We start from the raw sequence: 25,355 nt of genomic DNA, 5'->3' as shown, positions 1-25,355 counted from the left end.
ATCCTTCAGCATCCACTGGGACCCAAGGATCGCATCCAGCAGCATACCACCTCTCCAACTGCAGGACGCTGTACAGACAAAAGTCTTTCTTTCCTCGAACAATAACAAACTGGAACAGCCTTCCTGCTGAGACTGCTCTCAGCATAACCCTGGAAGGCTTCAAATCCCGAATCTGATTACACCCCCCCCCCCCCCCCCCGTCGCCCCGCCCCCATACCTCCCCGCCCTCACCCCCAATCCCCTGGCCCAGAAACCTCTACCTCAGGAAACCACAAAATACGCAAACCCCCCTTATAGTCTACAGAATCTTCAAAATGATGAAGGCGGTAGTCAAGGGAAAGAAGGTCAAGTTCGTAGGTGCAGGGGCCGATCTTCTTCTTCCTGTTAGGAGTCCACGGTCATCACGTTGACCATTCTGACACCATAATGGGGAGGAGCGCAGCAGCATGACCCACCTTCCTAGGTGATGGAATGGAGGGGGTAGAATGGGAAAGAATGCACAGTCTTGTATTATTAAAAATGCACTGTCATTTTGGGATTATAGCCAGCTGTTTTAGGGTTCGATATTAATAGACGTATGTACGTTTAATTTTTTTTTCTTGCGAAGGCTGGGGAATGCAACAACAGCAGGACTGGCCAAACTGTCAGTGGACACCAGAAGACACTCCCCGCCCTTTCGTTCACTCCCCCGGCCCCCTTGAGTTAACAGTGCCTGTCAAGGTCTAGGTTTCACTGAGTTGTCCAACCAGTATTTCTGAGCTGATTGGCGTTGCCACTGAACACCAAGTTCAAAATTAAAACCTGGCTCTCTCTCTCTCTCTCTCTCTCTCTCTCTCTCAATAATAGAAATAATAATGATGATATTTGTTTTCAGTCTAATAACATAGATGAACAGACTGTAAATAAACATCTTTCTCATCGAGTTCCAAATAGAAAATTTAAACAAGATCTACAGCAAATCTTCTGGATTTGTAGCCAACATCCAAATTGTCGATGAATCTGCTACACAATTTCTTTGGATGGTACTTTTTTTTCATACCTTTATATAAAAAAAAAATGAAACAAAACAAAAAAACTGTATATAGGTTACTTGTAATGTTGCAGTGCCATATAGTTCAGTTTAGTAACTCAAGGAGGCATCACTGCGTTCGGACAAATCCATACAAGGCAACACCACATCTGCTAAGCAGATGCCTGACAAGCAGTGCATAAACCATAGTACTTAAAAAGTGCCATAGCTAATGACTGGAGAAATTTCCATCCAATAAAATATTGGTTGCTCTTTTGGTTAACCCACTTTTGTATATATTTTTTAATCAACATTCTGAATATATTTGAATCTGGAATCTTGTGATGAAAGTTTTTTTTTATATTATATTTCTTAGAATTCATATTTCTTAGTTTGTGTAAACACACTTTAGATATTCACTACATCATTTAAAAATTTTGCATGCAGTAATTGTTTTAGGTGTTGTCTATGCATCTTTCAAAGATGCTTCCATGGAAAAGATGATTTGACATTTCTCTTGATATGAAATAGCAAACAGTGACGGCAACGTTTTTCTTGTCATTCTTCAATAATCACCAGTCGTACATAACTCAGTCCTGTCCATGATTGGACTGAAGAAGATTCTATGGTCAGTGTTTTCTTCATTTTGTCATCCATTTCTTTGTAAAAAGTTTAGTGTGTGACAGGCCAAATAGTCATTGTACTCATGTAGTGAAATGAACTCTATATTAGTTGATGAAACTCACAAAAGCAATGAATGTTTAGAAGCAAAATTATGTAATGGTCTCTGTAGAAGTATTGAAAAATTGAATAAAGGTAAATGGCTAGTCATACATTTCTTCAGTAAATAATGATACACTATTCATGAAATCGAGTTTGAAAACTCTTGAAATACTGCTGTGTGGAACAGATACAGGTGTTTCCAAGATCTGTATGCACACATCAGCGAGCATGAAGGGGGTCTGGACAAGTTCAGCAAGTCATACCAGGATTTTGGCATCCATCGCATGCCTGACAACAGTATCTTGGTCAGGGAGTGGGCACCTGGAGCACACATCATTCACTTGAAAGGAGACTTCAGTGAGTGGCCAGCAGTGTTTGGTTGTCTTCATAATGATACTGATACTGATAATGACAATGATGCTAATATAATAGGTATTTTTAATGCTTTCTACCTACTTGTGACTGGAGGTTAAATTGATCATGTAAACATATTAAATTGATCACATGAACATATACACTGCACACTTACATGCATACATGCAAACATATGTGTGCTTTCACACACATGCACACACCAGAGATGCACGCACATGCACATGCTCATTCACAATCATGCTCTTACACATGCATGCACATGCTGACTGTCATGCCTGTGCACATATGCACAGGACAACTAGAGAGGGTAAGAAAAGGAAATGTTCATGCAATGTTTTATTGTCAGATAACTGGGAGTTGGAGGACCGCTATCAGTTAAGACGCACAGAGTTTGGACGTTGGGAGCTGAGGATTCCACCCAGTGACGATGGTTCATGCCCGATAAAACACCTCTGCAAACTGAAGGTGATGCCTTGAATCAACACTGATTGGACATGGACAGATATGCGCGCACACACACACACACACACACACACACACACACACACTCTCTCTCTCTCTCTCTCTCTCTCTCTCTCTTTCACTCACTCACACAGACTCACATGCACATGTGCACATATGCACACACTCAAACTTATACATACACAATGTATGCCCATCCTGTTCGCTGCTTTCACATGTGTGTGTGTGTGTAGTAGTAGTAGCTGCAGTAGCTGCTGTAGTCTTCAAATTTACAGCTTTCCACTTTCAGTGATATTAGATAACTCCCCAACCACCTATAAAAAGGGGTGGTAGGATGGGTTGGAGAAAAGAATGGGGTGGTGGGGAGGGTTGGGTGAAGAAATAAATGTATATAAACATGCATGTGTGTGTCTGTTTGCGTGTGTGTGTGTGTGTGTGTGTGTGTGTGTGTGTGTGTGTGTGTGTGTTTGCATGTCTGCCTTATACAAAAACATCTGATTGGCAAAGTTAATTGAATTTTGTAATATGAAGTTTAGGACAGCCACGGACAGTTTTTGTTTTTTTTTCTCGTTTAGTTCAAGTGTAAATAAACAAGCTTTTCAAATTCAGATACAAAATATGTTCTGTGGGAGGTTCTACCAGAACTTGGCAACTGAGGCATGTAACCAAGTGTCTGAAACTAACATTGTGAACAGCCTTTTCTCAGAATGCTTGTGTTGCTCAGTGGTGGAGAAAACTTTTCTTGTGTGATATTCAGCCCTGAAACAGCCCTCTCTGGTTGTTTAGGCTATAAACATAATGATGATGATGATAACAATAACAATAACAATGTGCATTCATGCATTCCTATATACATTTAACTATATATGTAGTATGAATAAGATACATCAATCAAATATAAAGAGAAAAAGACATTAAAGATATAAACTCACTGAAAATGTTATTTTTTAAAACACTTTCCATCTCATCTTGTCCCCTCCTCTCTCTCTCTCTCTCTCTCTCTCTCTCTCTCTCATGTATATATGAAGTAAGCAAGGGTGATCTTGTGTTTGCAGCTTTCTTTGAACCATGACAAATTGAAGGAGCGGATCTGTCCCTGGTCACGGTATGTCACCCGACCCAAGGAATTTCCTGTCTTTGAGCAGGTGTTCTGGGACCCTCCTGAAGATCAGGTCACTTGGCTTTTCTCTCATGTCACTTCAATTCTTTTTTTGTGTGTGTGTGCCCCATCACCCCAGAATTTCATAACAATTTGTTTCCCATATATTGATTATGATGATGGGGGTGATGCTGCTGCTGCTGCTATGGGACCACTTGACAAGGCGATACTCATGTAATATGTCCTGGCATCAACCAGGCTGAGAGTTAGATTCATGCAGTGTTGATCAGGAAATTTCAGCAACATTTCAAAAAGCTGATCCATGAAGTGAATGACCTTTGACTGTGTGGTCCTAGTCTTCCTATTTCAGCCCATACAGCACACTCAGCTCTGGGTAGAAGCCAGCCACAGCCAAAACCCCAACCTGACTTGTCATATCAGTCTGCAAAGCTAGCACTTAACCATGAGCCATGGATGGTCTTCTAAAAGATTTTTTTCTTAGATATGTAAAACCAGCTGATGCATGTTGACATAAGTTCAGATTGTGGAGGTGTTCATCTTAGTGTTCTAGAGAATAACAGTGACTGTATATTTCATTGGTGCGTTTGAGAACAAAATACAGACACACAGACACACACACACACACACACACACACACACACACACAAACACACAAACACACAAACTCTCTCACATACACACACACACACACACACACACACACACACACACACACACACACACACACACACACACACACAAACTCACACACAAACTCACACACACAAAAACTCAAAAAGAAAAAGAAAAATATCAGCAAAGATTTGATGCATATTTAGCAACAGAAATAGTTGTGATTAAAAATAACAATAACAATGTGCATTTATATATTCATATATATTCTGTTTAACCATATATGTGGTATGAATAAGATACAGCAATTGAATATAGAAACCCATTTCGGTGTTCCTTTTACATGATTAATTTTATGGCATCTGACTCAATGATGATACTTTATGGACCAGCACACTATTTTATTATGTGTAGAAGAGGTGGATAGGTGTTTGGATACGCGTGGCTGCTAATGTGGTGATAGCCTTGAGATGGCCTTAGTGCTTGGTGAGGCTCTAAGCACCATAATTTAACTTGATTTGAGTTTGGATACACGCAGATCACCCCCCATGGCCCCCTCTTCCCCACCTCACCCCCCCCTTGCCACCCCCCCCAACCCCCCAAAATCTGTCTTTAGTGTATCTGTGGATTTGAATTAACTCAACTTGTATCTCTGACTTTCAGGTGTGATGTTCACTAGGTGTTTTATTGAGAAGTGAATATGAGGAAAAATTCTCTTAATGTCTTGTCTGGTTTGCTTTGGATGAACTATCTGGTTTACTTGTAATACAAAGTTAATGAATATACAATTGTTGCTTCATGTGAAACATGGCTGACTGTGGGTGCAGGTGTACAAGTTCAAGCATCCTCATCCCAAACGGCCGGCCACACTGAAGGTGTATGAAGTGCACGTGGGCATCTGTTCTTGGGAGGGCAAGGTGGCGTCATACAAAGAGTTCACCAACAACATCCTTCCAAGAATCGTGGATCTAGGTAACTGACTCATTTGTCCTTTCCTGTTCCGTCATAGGAGATAGATAAAAAGAAAATTAAGAAAATTTTTCAGCACTACAGTTCAACACTAAATTGCTTTTCATGTGACATACTTGAAGAGTTTGTAATGCGTGGATGTGTTGCTTTGTTGGCAGGCTACAACTGTATTCAGATGATGGCTGTCATGGAACATGCCTACTATGCTAGTTTTGGGTATCAGGTGACCAGCTTTTTTGCTGCCTCAAGGTAAATATTTTTTTTATAACTATGATCATCTCATGTGTATATTCTTCAAGCTCATTTAGATGCCAACATCACTTTTACCAGCAGAACACAGCATGGCAAAACCCTTAAATTCTGGTTTAATTACACATACTTAACCGTGACCCAACTAGTGCAGACTCCGGCGGGGGTCTGACAAGAACTAGTTGGGTCACGGTAAGTATGTTATTTAAATGTAATTTTAGATAGAAAATTTCCTATATACAGTGAATCAAAAAATACTTATACACAGATTTTCAAAGTAGGAAGTCATGGAACTTTTTCCATCATATATTTTGAGGTTTTCAGTGCAACTCATCCTTAAATTGCATTACAACCAGGAAATTTCAAACTGAGATTCATTATGAAGATGAAAGTGTAGGCTGTTGAGTGTTAATGTTGAGTGCATGGAAGACATTGAGTCTGTGTGCGGATTGCTCTTACTGTTTGGAGATTTTTTTTCTTTGAGAAGTAATTTCATGAGGAAATTATCTACCTGATTTAAGTAAAGCACATTTGTTATGCTCAGATTGACAGACAAGTCAATTTCCTGTTGTTTAAGGCTTCCCTTCAGCTATCAGTTTGATTTGGTCCTCTCTGCATCTTAACTGTATGTAAGTTTCAGTTTCACTTTCTCAAGGAGGCGTCACTGCGTTCGGACAAATCCATACACGCTACACCACATCTGTTGAGCAGATGCCTGACCAGCAGCATAACCCAACGCGCTTAGTCAGGCCTTGAGTGCATGCTTACATATTTGTGTACCTATGAAAGTGGATTTCATTTTATGTAATTTCGCCAGAGGACAACACTCTCGTTGCCATGGGTTCTTTTTCAGTGTGCCAAGTGCGTGCTGCACACGGGACCTCGGTTTATCGTCTCATCCGAAAGACTAGACGCTCAGTTTGATTTTCCAGTCAAACCTAGGAGAAAGGGCGAGAGCGGGATTCGAACCCACACCCTCACGGACTCTCTGTATTGGCAGCTGAGCGTCTTAACCATTCTGCCACCTTCCTCCTATGTATGTAAGCTCAGGGGAAGTGTTGGACAGCAATGGCTTCAAGTTGTGTGCTTTAAGATTAAAAAAAGGAAATAGGGGCAGTGAATTCATAATTATGGTCTAGGGCTCAGCATGATTTTCTCCTGTTATTTTAAACTACCTTGACCGAGTCAAGTATGAATTCATACGTATCTGGGAGAAGTGAGCAAAATCGAGTAAAGTGTCTCCCCCGCCCCCACGCCCTCCCCAGAAAAAAGAAACTGAAAATGTGGCCTCAAACTCTGATCACAGAACAACACTAAATCAGAAGTCCAGTGCCTATCTGATTCTGCCATGGCAACCCCTTGTTCACCTTAAGTCTGAGCATAAGTTACTGTACTCGTTTGTTGTTTTGATATCTGATGCTAATTTACCTTTTTGCGATCACCTGTTGTGATTCAGTCGCTATGGAACTCCGGACGACCTGAGAGAACTGGTGGACACGGCCCATGCTCACGGCATCACAGTCCTGCTGGACATTGTCCACAGCCATGCCAGCAAGAATGTGGTGGACGGCCTCAACCAGTTTGATGGCACCAACGCCTGCTACTTCCATGATGGGGGGCGGGGCAATCATGACCTGTGGGACTCGCGTCTCTTTAACTACACATCGTAAGCAGACATTGTTATAAGACTCTGTGTGTATTTGTTTTGTTTTAACTCACTCTAGATGAAAGGCCCTTATCGGAGCCCTACTGTTCACAGCTGTTTCAGACGAAGGGCCCTGATAGGGTCTTAGTGTTGAATTTTTAGAGTGGCACGTTATTTCCATAATGACGTTATACATTAAGAATATCTTAACTGATCTTCACACTGTCCACTGCGACCAATAAATGCAGTGTGTATTGCTGTGCTCGTGAGCAGGAGAGTTATTTTCGTGGTAACTGGTTTACGTGAACAGTGCGTGTCAACAGGGCGTCTGACCCAGTTTTGTCTGCGACAGGCAGACAACAGAATAAGATGAACGGGCCCTTCTGTTTCAAATTTTTTGTGTTTTCCTGGATTCGTTTACAAGTCATCAGTGTGTGCAGATTTCGAACAAAAGATATGGATACTTTCATCATCTCACTGTATGATAGTATGAGAAGGGAGGAAGTTTATATTTTGTCCCAAACTTATCTTACTGATCAGTTTTTAAGTTTTCAGTTCATAAATTCTAACATTTGTTTTATGGTGATTTTATTTCTTACCCATACAAATGGGTCATCAGTGGGGAAAGTCAGGGGAACTAACAGGCAATACTGAGTCTGTTTGATTATTTACTGTCAGTGGTATGTGTGTGTTTTGTATTCAACTTTAACTGTCTTTTACTGTATGTGTGTGTGTTTGTGTGTTGAGTTCCTGTGTGTGTGTGTGTGTGTGTGTGCATGTGTGTGTGCATGTGTGTGTGTGTGTGTGTGTGTGTGTGTGTGTGCACCTTTTAGTGTATTTGTGTGTTTGTGTTGCACCTGTGTATATGTGCGCTGTTCGTGTGTGTGTGTGTGTGTGTGTGTGTGTGTTGTGTGGGTGTGTGTGTGCGTGCATGTGTGCGTGTGCATGCGTGCTTGCGTGCATGCTTTGCTTTGCTTTAACTGGTCTGAGACCATCACAGCAGTTGTAGGGGGAAAATAAAACATACACTGAGTACAACTTAAGGTTTTATACCTTCAGTGCATAAGGAGAAAGAATTGGACAGATTGTTAGGAAATCTAGTTCGTGGCCAACATTTGTGATATCTGTATATATATATCTAATAGGACGTTTCTTTTTCACTGCATTGATAATAGAGGCAGATTGTCTGGACTGTGCATGACTGGACTTTTAATAGAGGAAAGGAATAAGATAAAAATAAATTTTTATCCAGGATTTAACATAAACCTTCATGGCTTTTTTACATACTGCCCTCACCCATGAGGGGGCAGAGAAGAAAAAGAAAAAAAAGATAATGTATGAAAAACAGAAAACAATTTATACAATCCTTCAGAAAGTATACACGTAATGTCAAAATTAAGATTTGAATGTTAAGGAACAGGGTGAGGATGGGGGGATGGAAGAGGAGAAAGAGGGAGAAAAAAAAAGATATGCAGAGACTCTAAGAGGCATAAGGAAACAAGACTGGTCATGCTGGTCATCAACATTGTTTGTTTGTCTTTAGAGAGAGAGACAGGAATGGGGAGACAGACAGACAGACAGATGCACACAGAGATACAGACTCATAAGACATATACAGAAATAAAGCTATTTTCAGAGAGGGGGATTGGTAACAAAATTGTCTTAGCCATGAAATTACTTGATGATTAATTTTGTGTGCAGCTGGGAAGTGTTGCGGTTTTTGTTGTCCAACCTGAGGATGTGGACTGATGAGTACCACTTTGATGGCTTCCGTTTTGATGGTGTCACGTCGATGCTGTACCACTCACATGGCATGGGTAAGGGGAAGTAAGGTGTTGATGCTGTACCTCTCATGGCATAGGTAAGGGGAAGTAAGGTGTTGATGCTGTACCTCTCACATGGCATGGGTAAGGGTAAGTAATGTATTGATGCTGTACCTCACACATGGCATGGGTAAGGGTAAGTAAGGTGTTGATGCTGTACAACACGTGGCATGGGTAAAGGAAAAGTAATGTATTGATGCTGTACCTCACACATGGCATGGGTAAGGGGAAGTAATGTATTGATGCTGTACCTCACACGTGGCATGGGTAAGGGAAAGTAATGTATTGATGCTGTACAACACGTGGCATGGGTAAGGGAAAGTAATGTATTGATGCTGTACAACACGTGGCATGGGTAAGGGGAAGTAATGTATTGATACTGTACAACACGTGGCATGGGTAAGGGGAAGTAATGTATTGATGCTGTACCTCACACATGGCATGGGTAAGGGGAAGTAAGGTGTTGATGCTGTACCTCTCATGGCATAGGTAAGGGTAAGAAATGTATTGATGCTGTACCTCACACATGGCATGGGTAAGGGGAAGAAATGTATTGATGCTGTACCTCTCACATGGCATGGGTAAGGGGAAGTAATGTATTGATACTGTACCTCTCACATGGCATGGGTAAGGGAAAGTAATGTATTGATGCTGTACCTCACACATGGCATGGGTAAGGGAAAGTAATGTATTGATGCTGTACCTCACACATGGCATGGGTAAGGGAAAGTAATGTATTGATGCTGTACAACACGTGGCATGGGTAAGGGGAAGTAATGTATTGATGCTGTACAACACGTGGCATGGGTAAGGGAAAGTAATGTATTGATGCTGTACAACACGTGGCATGGGTAAAGGAAAAGTAATGTATTGATGCTGTACCTCACACATGGCATGGGTAAGGGAAAGTAATGTATTGATGCTGTACAACACGTGGCATGGGTAAGGGGAAGTAATGTATTGATGCTGTACAACACGTGGCATGGGTAAGGGAAAGTAATGTATTGATGCTGTACAACACGTGGCATGGGTAAGGGAAAGTAATGTATTGATGCTGTACAACACGTGGCATGGGTAAGGGAAAGTAATGTATTGATGCTGTACCTCACACATGGCATGGGTAAGGGAAAGTAATGTATTGATGCTGTACAACACGTGGCATGGGCAAAGGAAAAGTAAGGTGTTGATGCTGTACAACACGTGGCATGGGCAAAGGAAAAGTAAGGTGTTGATGCTGTACCTCTCATGGCATGGGTAAGGGGAAGTAAGTTGTCAGTGCTATATCACTTACACAGCATGGGAAATTGGAAGTAAGATATCAGTGGTGTACCTTTCACATGGCATGGGTAAAAGGAAGTAATTCTGCAGGAATAGTAATGCGAGACCAGAAGCATTGACCCATTAACTGCTGTGACTTTTTTTTTCATAATATAATTCCTATGTGTCAGGGGGGAAAAAAATTCCATCAATGAACACTCCTTCACATATTGAAATACTGTTAAACTTTGCCTGGTGGTTGCTGTACATTTAGCAAAAAGTCTCTTTTTTTTCGTGTGTGAAGATCTATATAGATTCATGGATAATATTTGGTTTGAACAAAAGCCATGCGAAGAACAAGAAGATTCATGACATCCACATCCTGGTGTCAAGTAACACACATGAACAAAAGCCATGCGAAGAACAAGAAGATTCATGACATCCACATCCTGGTGTCAAGTAACACACATGAATTGCTTGACTGCAGACAACAGAAAGCCTCTGTGGGGATGGTTGGGTTCTTTCAGTATCAAAAATATAACTCCACCATCCGGAAATTCTGTGCTGGAAATTTCCTGTTTCCTGGCTTTCTCCTTTTCTTTGTCATCTTTTTCTGCCATACTGGTCCACCTTAATTTTTTCTAGAAAGCCATGATTTTTTTTTTTTGGGTGGGGTGGGGTGGGGTGTGTGTTCTGGACTTGATAATTGGGCATTTTTACTTACATTCTTTCTTGAGGATGTTATTTAGGTTTGTTTTTCTCCAGCTTACCTGTACCTTTTATTCAGCTGTGATAGCTGGAAACATCGTTTCACTTCTTTAATGTTGTTGAAATAATTTTGAACACCAGATTGGCTAGTTTCCTGAGCACTGCTCAAATGAAAGATTTGAGTGGAAATGTGTAAAACTTTTGTGTTGTCATGACTTCATGGAAACTGTGCAGGTCATGGGTTCACGGGTCACTACGATGAGTACTTTGGGCTGAACACGGACACCGAGTCATTTGCCTACCTGACGCTGGCCAACTACATGCTGCATCAGTTCTACCCAGACTTCATGATCACCATTGCTGAGGTAATGTTTTCTCTTCAGTAGCAGCAGTATTTAGCTGACACGTGTCGACTTTGTCAGTGAATCCTCCTCCCCCTCACTTGCTTTGTGGGGGCAATGGAGCTCAGATCTTTCATGGTTTATTTTTTGGGTGCTCAGATAATGTGGCAGCTCTGTAGCATTTTTGATTTGGCTGTGTCTGTCTGTCTTTATGTATCTTCTGGTACTATGTGTCATGTCTTTTCATTGTGCTTATTCATTTACAGAATAGATATGGTACAGGTATGTTCTAGTTTAAGTTGTTGAAATGAAATATAAAACTGATACCAATGTTCTATTCTGGTCTTGAGTTTTGATTAATTTTATTCTTTTCTGGCAGGTTGTTTTGTTGAACTAAAAGCAACAACAAAAAGATAATTTCCACCACAACAAAAATAAGTATATTTTATGCCACCTGATTTACCATGATTATGGTTTGATAACATAAGTTTAGTAACATTTTCACAAAATGTATTCAGAGAAATACAAATTGCCCATTGTTACTCGCTCACAAATAGCAATTGATAGGCTGTCAAGGCCTTAGTCACACTGGGTTTATGTCAGGTTATGCAGCTTTATTATATTTAACCACAATCCTGCAGAATGATCATGGTCCTGAAGAATGACTTTGATCATGCAGAGTGATGACCATGATCATTCAGTATGGTCTTGATCCTGCAGAGTGATGATCATGATCCTGCAGAGTGATGATCATGATCCTGCAGTGATAATGATCCTGCAGAGTGACGATCATGATCCTGCAGAGTGATGATCATGATCCTGCAGAGTGATGATCATGATCCTGCAGAGTGATGATCATGATCCTGCAGAGTGATGATCATGATCCTGCAGAGTGATTACAATGATCCTGCAGAGTGATGATCCTGATCCTGCAGAGTGATCCTGATCCTGCAGAGTGATTATCATGATCCTGCAGAGTGATTACAATGATCCTGCAGAGTGATCATGATCCTGCAGAGTGATGATCATGATCCTGCAGAGTGATGATCATGATCCTGCAGAGTGATGATCATGATCCTGCAGAGTGATGATCATGATCCTGCAGTGTGATGATCATGATCCTGCAGAGTGATGATCATGATCCTGCAGAGTGATGATCATGATCCTGCAGTGTGATGATCATGATCCTGCAGTGTGATTACAATGATCCTGCAGAGTGATTATCATGATCCTGCAGAGTGATGATCATGATCCTGCAGAGTGATGATCATGATCCTGCAGTGTGATGATCATGATCCTGCAGTGTGATGATCATGATCCTGCAGTGTGATTACAATGATCCTGCAGAAAGGTGGCTGTGTGTTGACAGGAGGTGTCGGGCATGCCTACCCTGGGCCGCCCTGTGGAGGAAGGGGGCTGTGGGTTTGACTACCGCCTGGCCATGGGTCTGCCAGACATGTGGATCAAGGTCAGGGTTCCACACTTTTCCTCCATCTCCTCCTGCTTCTGTTGTGTCAATAGCACTGTGTCCAGGTTTGGTTTTGCTTGCTTTTGTCTGTATGATTTTTGCTTGCTGCATAACTCAGATGTTGTTCTTTAGTCTTACATTTGTTTTTTTCATCTTCCTCAGCTGGTTTCTCTGCCTCTGGTACTCAGATTGCTGTAACTGTTTCATTCAGGTATCGTTATAAACAAAAGAATGTGGCAGTTATTGTGTATCACTTAGATCTGTATAAACAAAAGTACATGGCAGTGTCGGTTTTGGATCTCTGTCAAAAAGTATCATCATCATGATTTAATTTATATAGCACTATCCCTGTAAAGCCTGCTCATTTGGGCTGTACATTGTAAAAACTGGAATGCATTTAAACACTTAAAGAAAAACTTGAATGCATAACCAAGCACAGACCTCCAGGCAACACTCAAGCTAGTTTATGTAAACACACATACACAAACTACATCAACACACATCATACATCACAAATCTTGAACGATGCACACACGACAGAGACTGTATCATTCATTGAAGTTTTACGCTGCATGGTGCCAGATGCTGAAGACGACGCGGGACGATGACTGGGACGTGAACAAGATGGTCCAGACCCTCCTGAACCGCCGCTGGTCAGAGCCCTGCATCGCGTACACAGAGAGCCACGACCAGGCGCTGGTGGGCGACAAGACCATCGCCTTCTGGCTGATGGACAAGGAGATGTACACCCACATGTCCATCACCTCGGACCAGTCCCTCATCATCGACCGAGGCTTGGCACTGCACAAGATGATCCGCCTCATCACCATCGGTCTGGGAGGGGAGGGCTACCTGAACTTCATAGGTAAGGTTTGTTAGATTGCAGGCCAGGTGTGGTTTGACTTTAACCAGTAGAGTGCCTATAAGACGTCAGCTGACGTCCTACAAAAAGTATTGCCATAGTGCCTATAAGACGTCCACTGATGTCCTGCATATGTTCTGATTTTTCCTTCATTGGAATTTGGTTCAATTCACATAAACAGACTCTGAACAGTTAGTTTGATGTGTCTGGATTATAAAAATACTATTTAAATGAACGTTCATCAGGTAGAAGACCCCTTTCTACTGGATAATAATTTGCTAACTGACCACGTGATACGCGCATGGAAAATGGGGTTGCATCATGTGCAAAAAAGTGTTGAAAACTGTGTCCAGTAAAGCAAATAGTCACAAGTCGCCAGATTTACACAATTCTGAAAGCTCTGCTTGTGATTATGGACAGATTTCGCGATGGAGAAGGATCTCTTGTCTGATGATTGGTTTGAAAACGAAGGTGATTGACAATGACAGTGACGAAACTGACTGCCCCATTTTATGGTAATTCAGTCCATCTATCCAATCAGACAGCTTTTTTGAACAAGTGGCTATGACTGACAGAATACCAACAGCGAGCGTTGGAAGAAGGGGAGGAGAGGGAGGGGAGTGATGTAAGACGATAGGTCGAATGTCAGCCAGAGTTCATGAAAGGGGCGTGGCTTTTAGGGAATGAGTGTGCTCACATTTCAATGCAGACTGTGGGATCAACAACTGCCAATGCTCCACGATTTTCACAAAACGCAGGGTGGAACCTGCACTGGACGTGAAACATGTGCTTTTTGTTTTTTACACTTTTTTTCCCCGCTGAATCAGCTGGTTGACTTGAAGAGGTGGCAAGCTGGATGTACAGCAGACACTTTAATCGGCCCACATGCAACTTGAAAGGAGTGAATGTCATCATAGAACTTCACCCTCTCACTCCCGAACGCTCTTAGCTGTCAAATGTCAAAAAGCTTTCCAGCTCAGTTTCTGAGACCATGATTGACCTTTTACATTGGCTTTACCCACCTTTGTCTTTCTTCGGACAGTGATTTACTTACTTGTAATTTTTTTTACATGTGATTTGTTTTTATAAACTTCTCTCTTTTTGTCCCGTGACCCACCGGGTTGGGGGGGGGCGGGGGCGGGGGGAGGGGGGGGGCACAAGGGACGCAGCGGACATCACTCTCCTCCAGCCTGGTCTGCTCTCAGCCTCTGACACCAGCTCTGGCATCTTCAGATGAGTCCAGGTCTTGACATCATCTGTCTAGCTTCTCCTTGGTCTTCCCCTCTTTCTTCCACCCTTGATGGTGCCTGCAGGATGGTCTTGCACAGGGTGTTGTGGCGGGTCATGTGGCCAAACCAGGCCAGCTTCCTCCTTTTGATGGTGGCCAGGAGAGGTTCTCGATGTCCAGCGAAGGCTTCGACTTTGCTAGTCGTTGGTCTTGTGTTCGACCCATAAGATGCAGAGCAGCTTTCGGTAGCATTTCATCTCAAATGCTTGGATCCTCTTAAGCTCGGCTGACAGTGTCCAGCTTTCACATCCATACAGGAGAATGGTGAGCACTAAGGATCTGTACAGTTTGAGTTTGATGGCAAGGGAAATGCTCCTGCTCCTCCAGATCTTGTCCAGTTTTGCCATCGCTGATGTTGCTGTTGCGAGGCGGATCTTCACTCTGTGTTCGACCTGCCGTCCTTTTAAGTGTTGCTCCCAAGTACTTGAAGGCTTCCACCTCTTCAAGTTCCTGGCCATTCATGCTGATGTTTGCGTGGGCGTTGGTGTTACTGTTGACCATCACCTTGCTTTTCTCAGCGCTCACTTCCATGCCGTATGCCGTAAGTGCCTGCTTGATCAGTCAGCCTGTCTGTCAGATCTTGGAGTTCCTGGTTGCTCCCTCCCAGTAAGTCAATGTCATCTGCAAAGCGTAGGTTGCAGACTGGTCTTCCTCCTACAGAGATGGTGGTGTGGAAGTCTAGGAGGGTCTCTCTCATGATGTTCTCCAGGAACAGGTTGAAAAGGACTGGTGAGAGTAGGCATCCCTGTCGGACGCCGACTGTGGTGTGGAAAAACTCGCCGATGTTAAGAACGGCGCTGCTGGCATTGTCGTAGAGGGCCTTGATCATCAGGACTAGTCCTTCCTCGGATGTTAAGACTCATAGCCTATTTTAAATTCTTCTGCAGGTATAATCTGACAATAGGCATGCTATTTCTAGCTGCATTTTGTTTCTTTTCTTTATGGATGTTATTATGTAGAGGTGGAAATAGACCATTTTGTTGCACAAAAATCATTATCTTGACTTAACATGCCTGAACAGTTACCTACAATCAACCAAATTGGGTAAAAGAGCTCAGAAGCAGAATCTACACTCATTTTTCTTCTCAAAAAAACGTTTACTTTCTTTCTGTATCACCCATAGTTTTTGTGCTAGGATTTTTTGTGATTTATTACCCCTGAATCCTCAAAATTCCCTGGCAAGTGGAGAGCACTTTTTTACAAAATTCTCTGGCACTGAACTGGTTAATGATAATAATAATAGTAATAATAATAATAATAGGAGTGATGATAATGATAATGATGATAATGATAATGGTTAACCCCTTCACTGCTAGTATGTTTTGCTATAGCCTATGCTGAGAAATTTTTTCAGAAAAACAAGAAAAACATGCCAATGATTTAATTTGCTTATATTTTAAAAAGTTCGCTTATATTTTAAAAAGTACTGAAGATAAATGCATAAGAGTATATATTAAAAGTATACATCAACTGAAAGGAAAATGAACCCAGATTTTGTTTTCAATACTCACATGTTCGAATAATGAGTCAATCTGACAGAAAAATTCCATCATGTTGGTGCTACAACATCAACCAGGTTATCAACCAGTCTTTCTTGTGACTGTTGTGATCAACCACACACACTGTCAAAGGTTGTGCAACAGTGTCCAGGTGCATAAGACTCCAACACAGTCCACACAAAGAATGAAAAGGGTGTACTCACCCAGCATCTATCGCCAGTAAAATCGCTGTGTGTGGTACTTACGGAAACAGTCTTCAAGACACAGTGCTGGTTTGCTGGGGCAGTCTGGGCAGTAGAACCTCACATCCTTTCTTTGCCCTTTCTTCCAGCAGACTCTGCACTCTGTAGCCGGGCCTTCTGTGGGGTATGTGGGATGACATCAATGAAGTGTCGTCCACACAGACAAACAGCGTGGTCATCTTTAGCAGTGTCTGGGTCTTGGTCACCAAAAATTATGGCACTAATTACATCTTTCTGGAAGTCCACGAGTGTACTGCTGTTGCCTGCATTTTTGTAGATGATGTGTGCATTCAGCATGGCAATTTATAGAAAATGCACACACAGCTATTTGTACCACTTCAGGATTTTCCTTGTGGCATCGTAGGGCTGCAGTTGTTGGTCATGATGGTCCATGGCACCCATGTTTTTGTTGTAATCCAGAATTGCTGGGGGCTTGTTTACTGCCCTTTGGTCTTGCTGCTGCTGGTCTTCAGCTGCAGGTTTGTGGCAAGTTGTCAATTCCAGATGATCCAGGATGAACATCATGATCATCACCATGCTGCATACCTGAAACACATTGCATAGAAGACTAAGCTTTTGGGTTTTTGGAGGGTGTTTTTTTTTTAACATATAAAAAGGTTATGAAATGGTACCATTTTATTTCTGATTGTTTTCAAAAGCTGAAATATAAACACACATGCCTACCCCCCCCCCCCCCCCTAAACCCCCAAAACACACACACACTGAAACTGGTTCATGGTATGCCACACCCCCTTCATTATCTTTCTCATACAAAACAAAATGACAACACACACACACACACACACACACACACACACACACACACACACACACACACACTTCTACAAGTGTTGCATTTACAAAGTAATTTAGGCATACAATTCTGTATAAAAATCTCCCCCCCCCCCCACTCTCTCTCTCTCTCACACACACACACACACACACACACACACACACACCAACAAACCAATACACACTCCGGAACGAACACACAGAAAGTTCTAGGTGAGCGACACACGCTGTCATCAACAATGAGCCAGCCAGCAAGCCACGCCCCCTTGGGCTGTGATGGTCACACACAGTACTCATGTGACTGACTCTGACTCACACACACTGATCAGTGACTGACGAAGCTACTTACCACAGCGAACACATTCAAAACACACACAATGCAGTCATATTCATTGCTGCAACAAACAGAAAGCAAATAATAAACAAACCTCGTAAACGCCCACCTGCATCTTGAATCAGCTGAGCTTGTCTGTCTTCAGTTTTGTCAAGCAACTGCACCTCCCACCCCCCTCCACTGTCAAAATCAGCGTCTTCGGCATCAACTTCACGCAGTTCTATCTCATTCAGTCCACACTCTTCTCTACTATTTGCATTGTGAAGGATTTCTTCCAGTGCAAGTGTTGGGGTTTGTCTGCGTTCAGCCATGGCTTTGCAAACAACTTGAGCTTCGTACAAACTTGCAAAACTTTCACCATAAATATGACAAATTAGGTGATGGAACTCAGGAGATAAAGAACGTTGTTACATGACGTACGGCGCATGTCAATACAGGATTGGTGAGCTACATTTCATGACGTACGCTGTACTGTCAATAGCGCAGTTAAGAGGTTAAAGCATCTAGATAGTGATGAATCTTATGCAGAGACAAATCAAAAACATTTACACACTAGTCATTCACATTTGTGCAAAGTACTAATTCTGAGGAGTAAAATACAAAACTTAAATGGATCATTCACATTCGTGCAAAGCACTAATTCTGGGGAGTAAAAGATAAAACATATAAATGTATATATATATGTAAACAGAAAGCCAGAGAAACCATAGACAGGAAAGGAGGAGGAGAGGGGATGCTATTTTGGAAAGATGTGTTTTAAGGCCAGACTTGAATGAGCTGAGTGCAGAGTTAGAAAAATGCAGCATGTTATTGTTGAGCATTTAAATCTTGGAAGATGGAAGCAAAATGGACCTGAAGTTGATAGAAAGCAAGATGGGCCACTGAGGTGAAGGCTGTCACAGCGACAAAATCTGCGATCTGTTGAAACCAGGTCCAAAGTGAGGCCAGGAGAGTAAAAAAATATTTCCCAAGACCAGTAACTCTGCTGTTGCATGAAAGGGCACTTGGCTATCAGCCTGTGATCAGTGTTTATTATCATGTATGATATGAAAGAGCATTGAGACCTAATGTGTTTTTGCTGATGGGAGACTTGATACTCTGCATCTTTTGGTGACTTGAGTGGTACAGTTTGTGTGCAATATTAAGGATCATTGACATTAGGTTGTGTGCCCATGTTTGTTTTTCGAGTGGTGCCCTTTTTTCATGGTGACTTCATTTTTGATTCCTCTCTGCTTCCATGTATGGGGTGAGCTCCTGTTGAGGTCTTTGGTGTGGGCAGACTCATGAAGACTGATAGAAGTGAGGTGGCGATCTCCACCCTACCCTGGAAGGGACACTGAATCAGTCTGGCTCCATGTTTTAAGTGATTGTCATCAGTAAGGGGGTTAGTAGATGTTGTCCTGTGTATAATAAATCAGAACAGGCACAAGTTGACACCACTGAAGTGACTTGGCAGCAGTAAGGGTCTTCTCTGGTGTGTGGCCTCCAGACGATTTGACAATGATAGCTCCTTGTGGACTGCTGCACTGAGACATCAGCAAATGAACTTGGATGTGGCTGTGGATGTGGGAATAATGCTACTGAATCAGTGCAGATGACTGCATGGGCATCGGCAAAAAATAAATAGTTAAATTAGATAGAATGCAAAAAAAAGAAAAAAAGAAACCAAACAAAACAATCACTCCAGTACATAAAAAAACCTGTTGACTGTGTTCAGGCAATGAGTTCGGTCATCCGGAGTGGCTGGACTTCCCTCGCTATGGCAACCATGAGAGCTACCACTACTGCCGTCGACAGTGGCACCTGGTAGACGATCAGATGCTGAAGTACAAGTTCCTCAACAACTTTGACCGTGACATGATCCACCTGGAGGCACGCTACAGCTTCCTCTACAACAGACAGGCAAGTTGTCTTCAGTATTTTTTGTTTCTTCTCAATGAACCTTTTTTTTTTTTTTAAATGAAAATTTCATAGAATGAATTGGTGAAGAACTGGACTGGTCTTGGTCCAGTTCTGGTTGTAGATAATTTACCTCGGAGGTCTTTGTGTGTTTTCTTTTGTTTCTCTTTATGTTCTGTCAGCTTTATTTATTTATTTATTTTATCTTTGCAGGTTCTTCACTTCATTGGTTCTTAAATCCCCAGATTCCTTCTCTGTCCCCTCGTGGGGATGCCAGGGGCTTGTTCAGTATAAACAGTATCCCCATGTTCTGTGTAAGAAATTTCCTCTTTTCTGTCATTGTGTTTCTGGCCTTTTCTTTCTGTGTCTTCCTTTCTGATTTTATGCTATGCATTCACATTTATATATACTCACACGCACTCACAATTGTTTACATACTCAACTCACTGTCACACACACTCATTCTCACACACACACACTCACTCATTCATTTACACATTCATACAGTCACACAGCACTCACTCATACACTTACTCTGGACATGCATACATGTATAATTAGGAAAACACAAAGATTATGTATATTTCACATGGATGTCCAATCACTTTTGGTCTTGGTGTTTCATCTGTTTTTATGTTGTAACAGTGAGAAAAATGAACAGCTGCTAGCTTTTTAAGTGGGAGGTATCATTGTTTTGGTTGCTTTTCTGATTTTATTCAGTTTGTGTTGAAACTAGTTCAGTTCAGCTTCTGTTTTCATATGCTTGTTTTCCTCGGATAAATGGAAAGAAAAAGAACAAGCTATTTACTTGACTTTGAAAAAAATATTTTAGGAATTTATTGGATGGACATGGTGCTAGTCAGGTGGGCACAGGGGAGGTTACCTACTTCCAGGAGGTTATCGGCTGTAGCTACTTTTGTTTTTTCCGCATAGGCGAATAGTAGTTTGCACAGGACAGTAATGTCAGACCCGTGCCGGAGTCTGCACTCATGGGTCACGGTGAGTATGTTATTTAAACATAATTCTAGGAAGAAAATTTCCTTTTAGGAATTTATTGGATGGTGATTTAAGTTCTGTTTTTCCTTTCCCAAAAGCAAAAGAAGTAATGTGAAAGTAGCTTTAATGATGTTTTTTAAATGCTTCAGTTCTGCTGTTTTGAATATGTTGGGTTTATTTTGAATTTTGTGTGTGTTATTGTTGCTTTTTTTCAATTAAAAGATTTTAGCAATTTAGACATAAAAACAAGGACATAAAATTTTCACCAAATTCAGTTTACAGTTCACATCCACATACCTTGCACTCATAATCATTAATACCATGTTTGTGGGAAGTTCTTTGCAAATGGCTATAGTTAATCTATTGTACAATCTTGCTTGTTATTTTCTGTAAATCTCTCCAGCCATGACTGACGGCCTCAGCTAAACGATGGTGTCATGAAAGTAAGTTTGAAAAAAAAAAAAAAAATCTTCCTGTGCAGTGCTGTCAGAACATGCTTGCTGTGCACAGCCCATGAACTGGGTTCTCACTGACATATTTTAGGATCTGTCGCTTTGATTTTTAAATATTTTTTTATACTTGCATAGATCAGACCCATGTTTCTGCAACTAACATTGTATTTTTTCATGTTCTTGATGTTTGTAAAAAAAATTATTTATTTTATTGTTGCTGTCTTTTCTTTTGACTCTTGTGTTTTGGGTAATATTCAAAAGAAATTTTAAACATTGTATTACTTTTTGTCACAACATATTGGTCTGTGAAATTTGGGTTGCTCCAACCAGGAGGAGAGTGGTACAACAGCGCAGCGCTGCTTATTTAAAAAAAACCTTTCTATCTGGAAGTGAGTTTTGTTATCTAAGTGGATTTTTCTTCAGAATTTTTCCAGGGACAACCTTTTTGTTATGGGGTTTTTTTTTTGGTTAAAAATTAAAAAAAATTTTTTTAATGTGTTTTAAGTGTATGCTGCACATGGGACCCCGATTTAGGATCTCATCCAGATGACTAGCACCCAGACTAACTCAAGGTCTAGTGGAAGGGGGAGTTAAAATCATGGTCAGTATAAGGGACTCAAACTTGCGCACACTGGGTTCCTGGTTGGGCACATTAACTCTCAGTACGGCCAGTCCTCTCTTCTCCTCTACACAGACCCCTCGGATGTCCAGTGGGTGTCTCTATGACCCAGCCTTTAGCTTCCGTCATCAGAATTGTGGTATTCTTTGTCAACATTCACATCTTCAGTGTAAGAGCCTTCCGCTTGTAATATTTTGATGGTTGTAATTGGGGTGAAACGCTGTTAACGTCATCTCTTTCGCCGTTCGTATGGAGAGAGTTAAAAGGCCACTGCTCTGTGGTACAGCTTGCTTGTGGATTGTTCACATGTCCCACAATCCTGGTTGACAATGGCCACCATGGCTGTTCAGCTGTTGGAATAGACACTGAAAATGAAAAATCTTGGATGTGATAACTGTTAATCACAAGGTTTCAGTTTCAAGAACTTTTTTTTTCTTTAAATGAGAGAGAGAATCGTTTACATCTCTAAACTGGTTTCACTGTTCTTTCTAGTTCAGCCTTTTTCTTGAGGATTTTTTTTGTTATGCACTGTCTGTGGATAGAGGTGTGTGTAGTGGTGTGGTGATGTTTGACATTGTTGATTTTAGTCCAGCCAACTGCACGGGGCCACATCAAGTCTGAGTGTGTGCTGTGTGTGTGGTGTGAGCACTCCAAGCACAAGAGTTACTTAATGTTTCAGGTTAGGGAAATATGTTCTTTGAATGTTTAACTTTCCTGTTCATCCATACTTGTCTTACACACACACACACACACACACACACACACACACACATGCCACCTACCTGCACAAATACCAAGTGAAACCATAACGGCTTTCATTTCTGTGCATGTTCTTTGTGACATAGATCAGTCCCCAGTTTGCACAGTAGTCAGAAATCTGCACTGAACTGGGCCAGCTCTGTCACCCCCATGACTAACCTTTGCTCCCTGACCCAGTTTGAAGTGAACAAGTCCATTGTTTTGACATGAACCAAAGCCTGTGACTTAGAGCATTGTGTCAAAAATGTCTGGCACTGGGGAGTGTTTTTCACACAGAAACTTGGGGGTGAAAGAGTTAGACAGCTTATGGATATGTCAACTTCCGGGCAACTTAGTCAACCAGAAAAAGTAGGGCTGAATTAAACGTAAACATTAAATGATGTTGTTTTGCTTGTGTTTGGTTTCTGTGAAGAGTGATGATATATTGTTCAGAAAAGAATTCTCAAAGAAACTCAAAGAAAACATTGACATTTACTGTGTATTTCAGAAAAGAATTCTCAAAGAAGCTCCAAGAAGACAATTGATACATTTATGTTTATTTTTTATATTTTATTTAACCACAGTAAGGTTAATATCCTTGGAAGTATTTTGCTTTTGTTTCAGTTATTCTTTTTTCCCCTTTTTTTCTTTTGTAATATGTAGTTCTGTAACTTCTTTTTCTAGTATCCCCCCATCCCCCACCCCCATTTCATTTCCTTATTTTGTTTAAACTTGTACTTTTTGCTTAACCCCTTATTTTTGCGTAAGACGAGACAGAGCGTAAACCTGACAAGATGGCGTGGAGAGCCTTGGCCAAAGGAATGATTAAGCGCTTATAGTTTTTAGAGGCGTTTGATTGGCTGAGAGCGGGTGGGCCCGTCTTTTCACTGTTAGCCGCGCGAAATTTGGCCAAGCAGAGCAAACCAATTGGCCTAGTTTGCATCAGTTTGACATGGTAAGTATATGTAACACCAAACATGGAGTATAATACAAACTCCTCCTTTTGCAGTCATTCTTTATCTAGTTCTGATTTGTAGTGCTATTTTCTTCTACTAGTTCTAGTATTTTTTTCTGTGACATTCACTTTATCTTGATTGAAAGTGTAGTTGTACTCTTTGCTTAACCCCCTACATCTGCTGCTGACAAGTGTCTATTTGTTGTTGAGGGTCTGTCTCCTGTCTGAAGGTCAGACAGTTAAAGGTCAGGATGTCAGTCACCACTCCCTATCTGGACTTCTCTTGGATGGCATTTTTGTTCAGCAAAACCAAGAAGCACTCAAAGATTAGTAACTGCAATTCCAGATTGTGCCACACTGATATGATTTCAAAGTTTCAGCAGACAAGGGGTGAAAAAAAAAAGGGATTGAAATGGATTTTTTGTGTGTGTGTGTTTGTGTGTGTGTGTGTGTGTGCGTGTGCGTGTGTGTGTGTGTGTGTATTCTCCCACCTTAATTCCATATCTTCTCTTATAAGTTATCATTATAGACTGAATTTGGAGAGTATGAATCTTCACACCCCATTGTCTTATGTCGGCACATGATGTTGTGTATTGTAGAACTATGTCAGCACAAAGTACAATGAACTGACAAGGTGATTTGTGTTGCGTGTTGTAGAATTTGTCAGCACAACAGTGACAAGGTGATTGGCATTGTGTGTTGTAGAACTTTGTGAGCACAAAGCACAACGATGACAAGGTGGTTGTGTTTGACCGTGCGGACATCCTGGTGTTTGTCTTCAACTTCCACACCCACAAGAGTTTCACTGACTACAAGATCGGCGTCAAAGAGCCTGGCACGTATCCTTTAAGAACTGGATGCTGTTCATTGTACCAACTAGTGGATCATTGAATCTGTGTGTGTATGAGCATGCATGTGTGTTAGCATGTACATGTTGTATTGTATCATATTTTATTTTTTATCACAGAAGTTTTCTCTGTTTGAAATTCCATCTGCATTTCCTCAGTGCAGTGCCATCAGTATATATATATATATATATATATATATATATATATATATATATATATATATATATATATGTACATTATTTGTTCTGCCTGCAAGTTTGTTTTATTGTCAAAGTGGATTTTTCTACAAAATTTTGCCAGGGACAACCCTTTTGTTGCCCTGATTTTTTTTTTACACGTACTTTAGTGCATGCTGCATATGGAACCTGTTTAAGGTCTTACCCAAAATACTGTGCATGCATCGTGTGTGTGTGTGTGTGTGTGTGTGTGTTTGAGAAATATATTACAGATATTAAATGCCAGTTTAATTTTGATTTAGCTATTTTTGTTTGTTTTGGTAACTTAAACGTTTTCAATGATTGTCTTGATGAATTGAGGAATAATGATAAAAGACCGGTATGTTGTGGATGTTTACAATAATATTGGAGCTCCTGACTGGCATTGCATTCCTTGATGTGGAGGCAGATACCGCATTGTGCTGGACACAGATGCAGAGCAGTACGGAGGTCACAAGCGACTGGACCACAACACAGTGTTCCAGACGTTCGACGAGCCCTGGAATGGTCGGCCACATCACACCTTTGTGAGTGCCTCTGCTTGTTGGGGAAGAGAGGAAGTTTGTCAAGGTGTAAAGGATGATCAGAAGGCACTGCAGGAAAGTCCGTTTGATGTTGGACTTCTGATTCAGTGTTCACCAGTAATCGGGGTTGAGGCCATGGGGTTGTCCTTGGGAAAGGCACTTTCTTCGGATTTTCTTCACTGTACCCAGGTGTGAATGGGCACCTGATTTTGGTGAGGGAAGGTTCAAATGGTGCAGAGGATTGGACCCAGCCTTCCAGCGTCAAGCCCTTGACACAGCAGATAAGAATTCACTGATCTTAAACATTTTCTTTTTTTTTATCACAGTATAG

General features: G+C 41.4%; 1 protein-coding gene across 4 annotated transcripts in view; it reads left to right on the top strand.

Moving 5' to 3' along the window:
* LOC143286856 (1,4-alpha-glucan-branching enzyme-like) overlaps positions 1 to 25,355 on the top strand; it is a 38,406-nt gene that overhangs the window by 4,527 nt on the left and 8,524 nt on the right. For all 4 annotated transcript variants that reach the window (XM_076594695.1, XM_076594697.1, XM_076594698.1 and 1 more), the window contains exons 2-14: positions 1,920 to 2,089; positions 2,454 to 2,572; positions 3,625 to 3,741; positions 5,129 to 5,273; positions 5,429 to 5,519; positions 6,976 to 7,185; positions 8,866 to 8,981; positions 11,187 to 11,317; positions 12,663 to 12,761; positions 13,344 to 13,626; positions 19,496 to 19,680; positions 24,143 to 24,276; positions 24,910 to 25,027. In XM_076594695.1, the coding sequence (XP_076450810.1) occupies positions 1,920 to 2,089; positions 2,454 to 2,572; positions 3,625 to 3,741; positions 5,129 to 5,273; positions 5,429 to 5,519; positions 6,976 to 7,185; positions 8,866 to 8,981; positions 11,187 to 11,317; positions 12,663 to 12,761; positions 13,344 to 13,626; positions 19,496 to 19,680; positions 24,143 to 24,276; positions 24,910 to 25,027 (1,918 nt within the window). The remainder of the gene's footprint in view (positions 1 to 1,919; positions 2,090 to 2,453; positions 2,573 to 3,624; positions 3,742 to 5,128; positions 5,274 to 5,428; positions 5,520 to 6,975; positions 7,186 to 8,865; positions 8,982 to 11,186; positions 11,318 to 12,662; positions 12,762 to 13,343; positions 13,627 to 19,495; positions 19,681 to 24,142; positions 24,277 to 24,909; positions 25,028 to 25,355) is intronic.

Source organism: Babylonia areolata, chromosome 10, assembly GCF_041734735.1.
Source record: "Babylonia areolata isolate BAREFJ2019XMU chromosome 10, ASM4173473v1, whole genome shotgun sequence".
Classification (NCBI taxonomy): Eukaryota; Metazoa; Mollusca; class Gastropoda; order Neogastropoda; family Buccinidae; genus Babylonia; species Babylonia areolata.
This window is presented reverse-complemented; position numbering and strand designations above follow the sequence as displayed.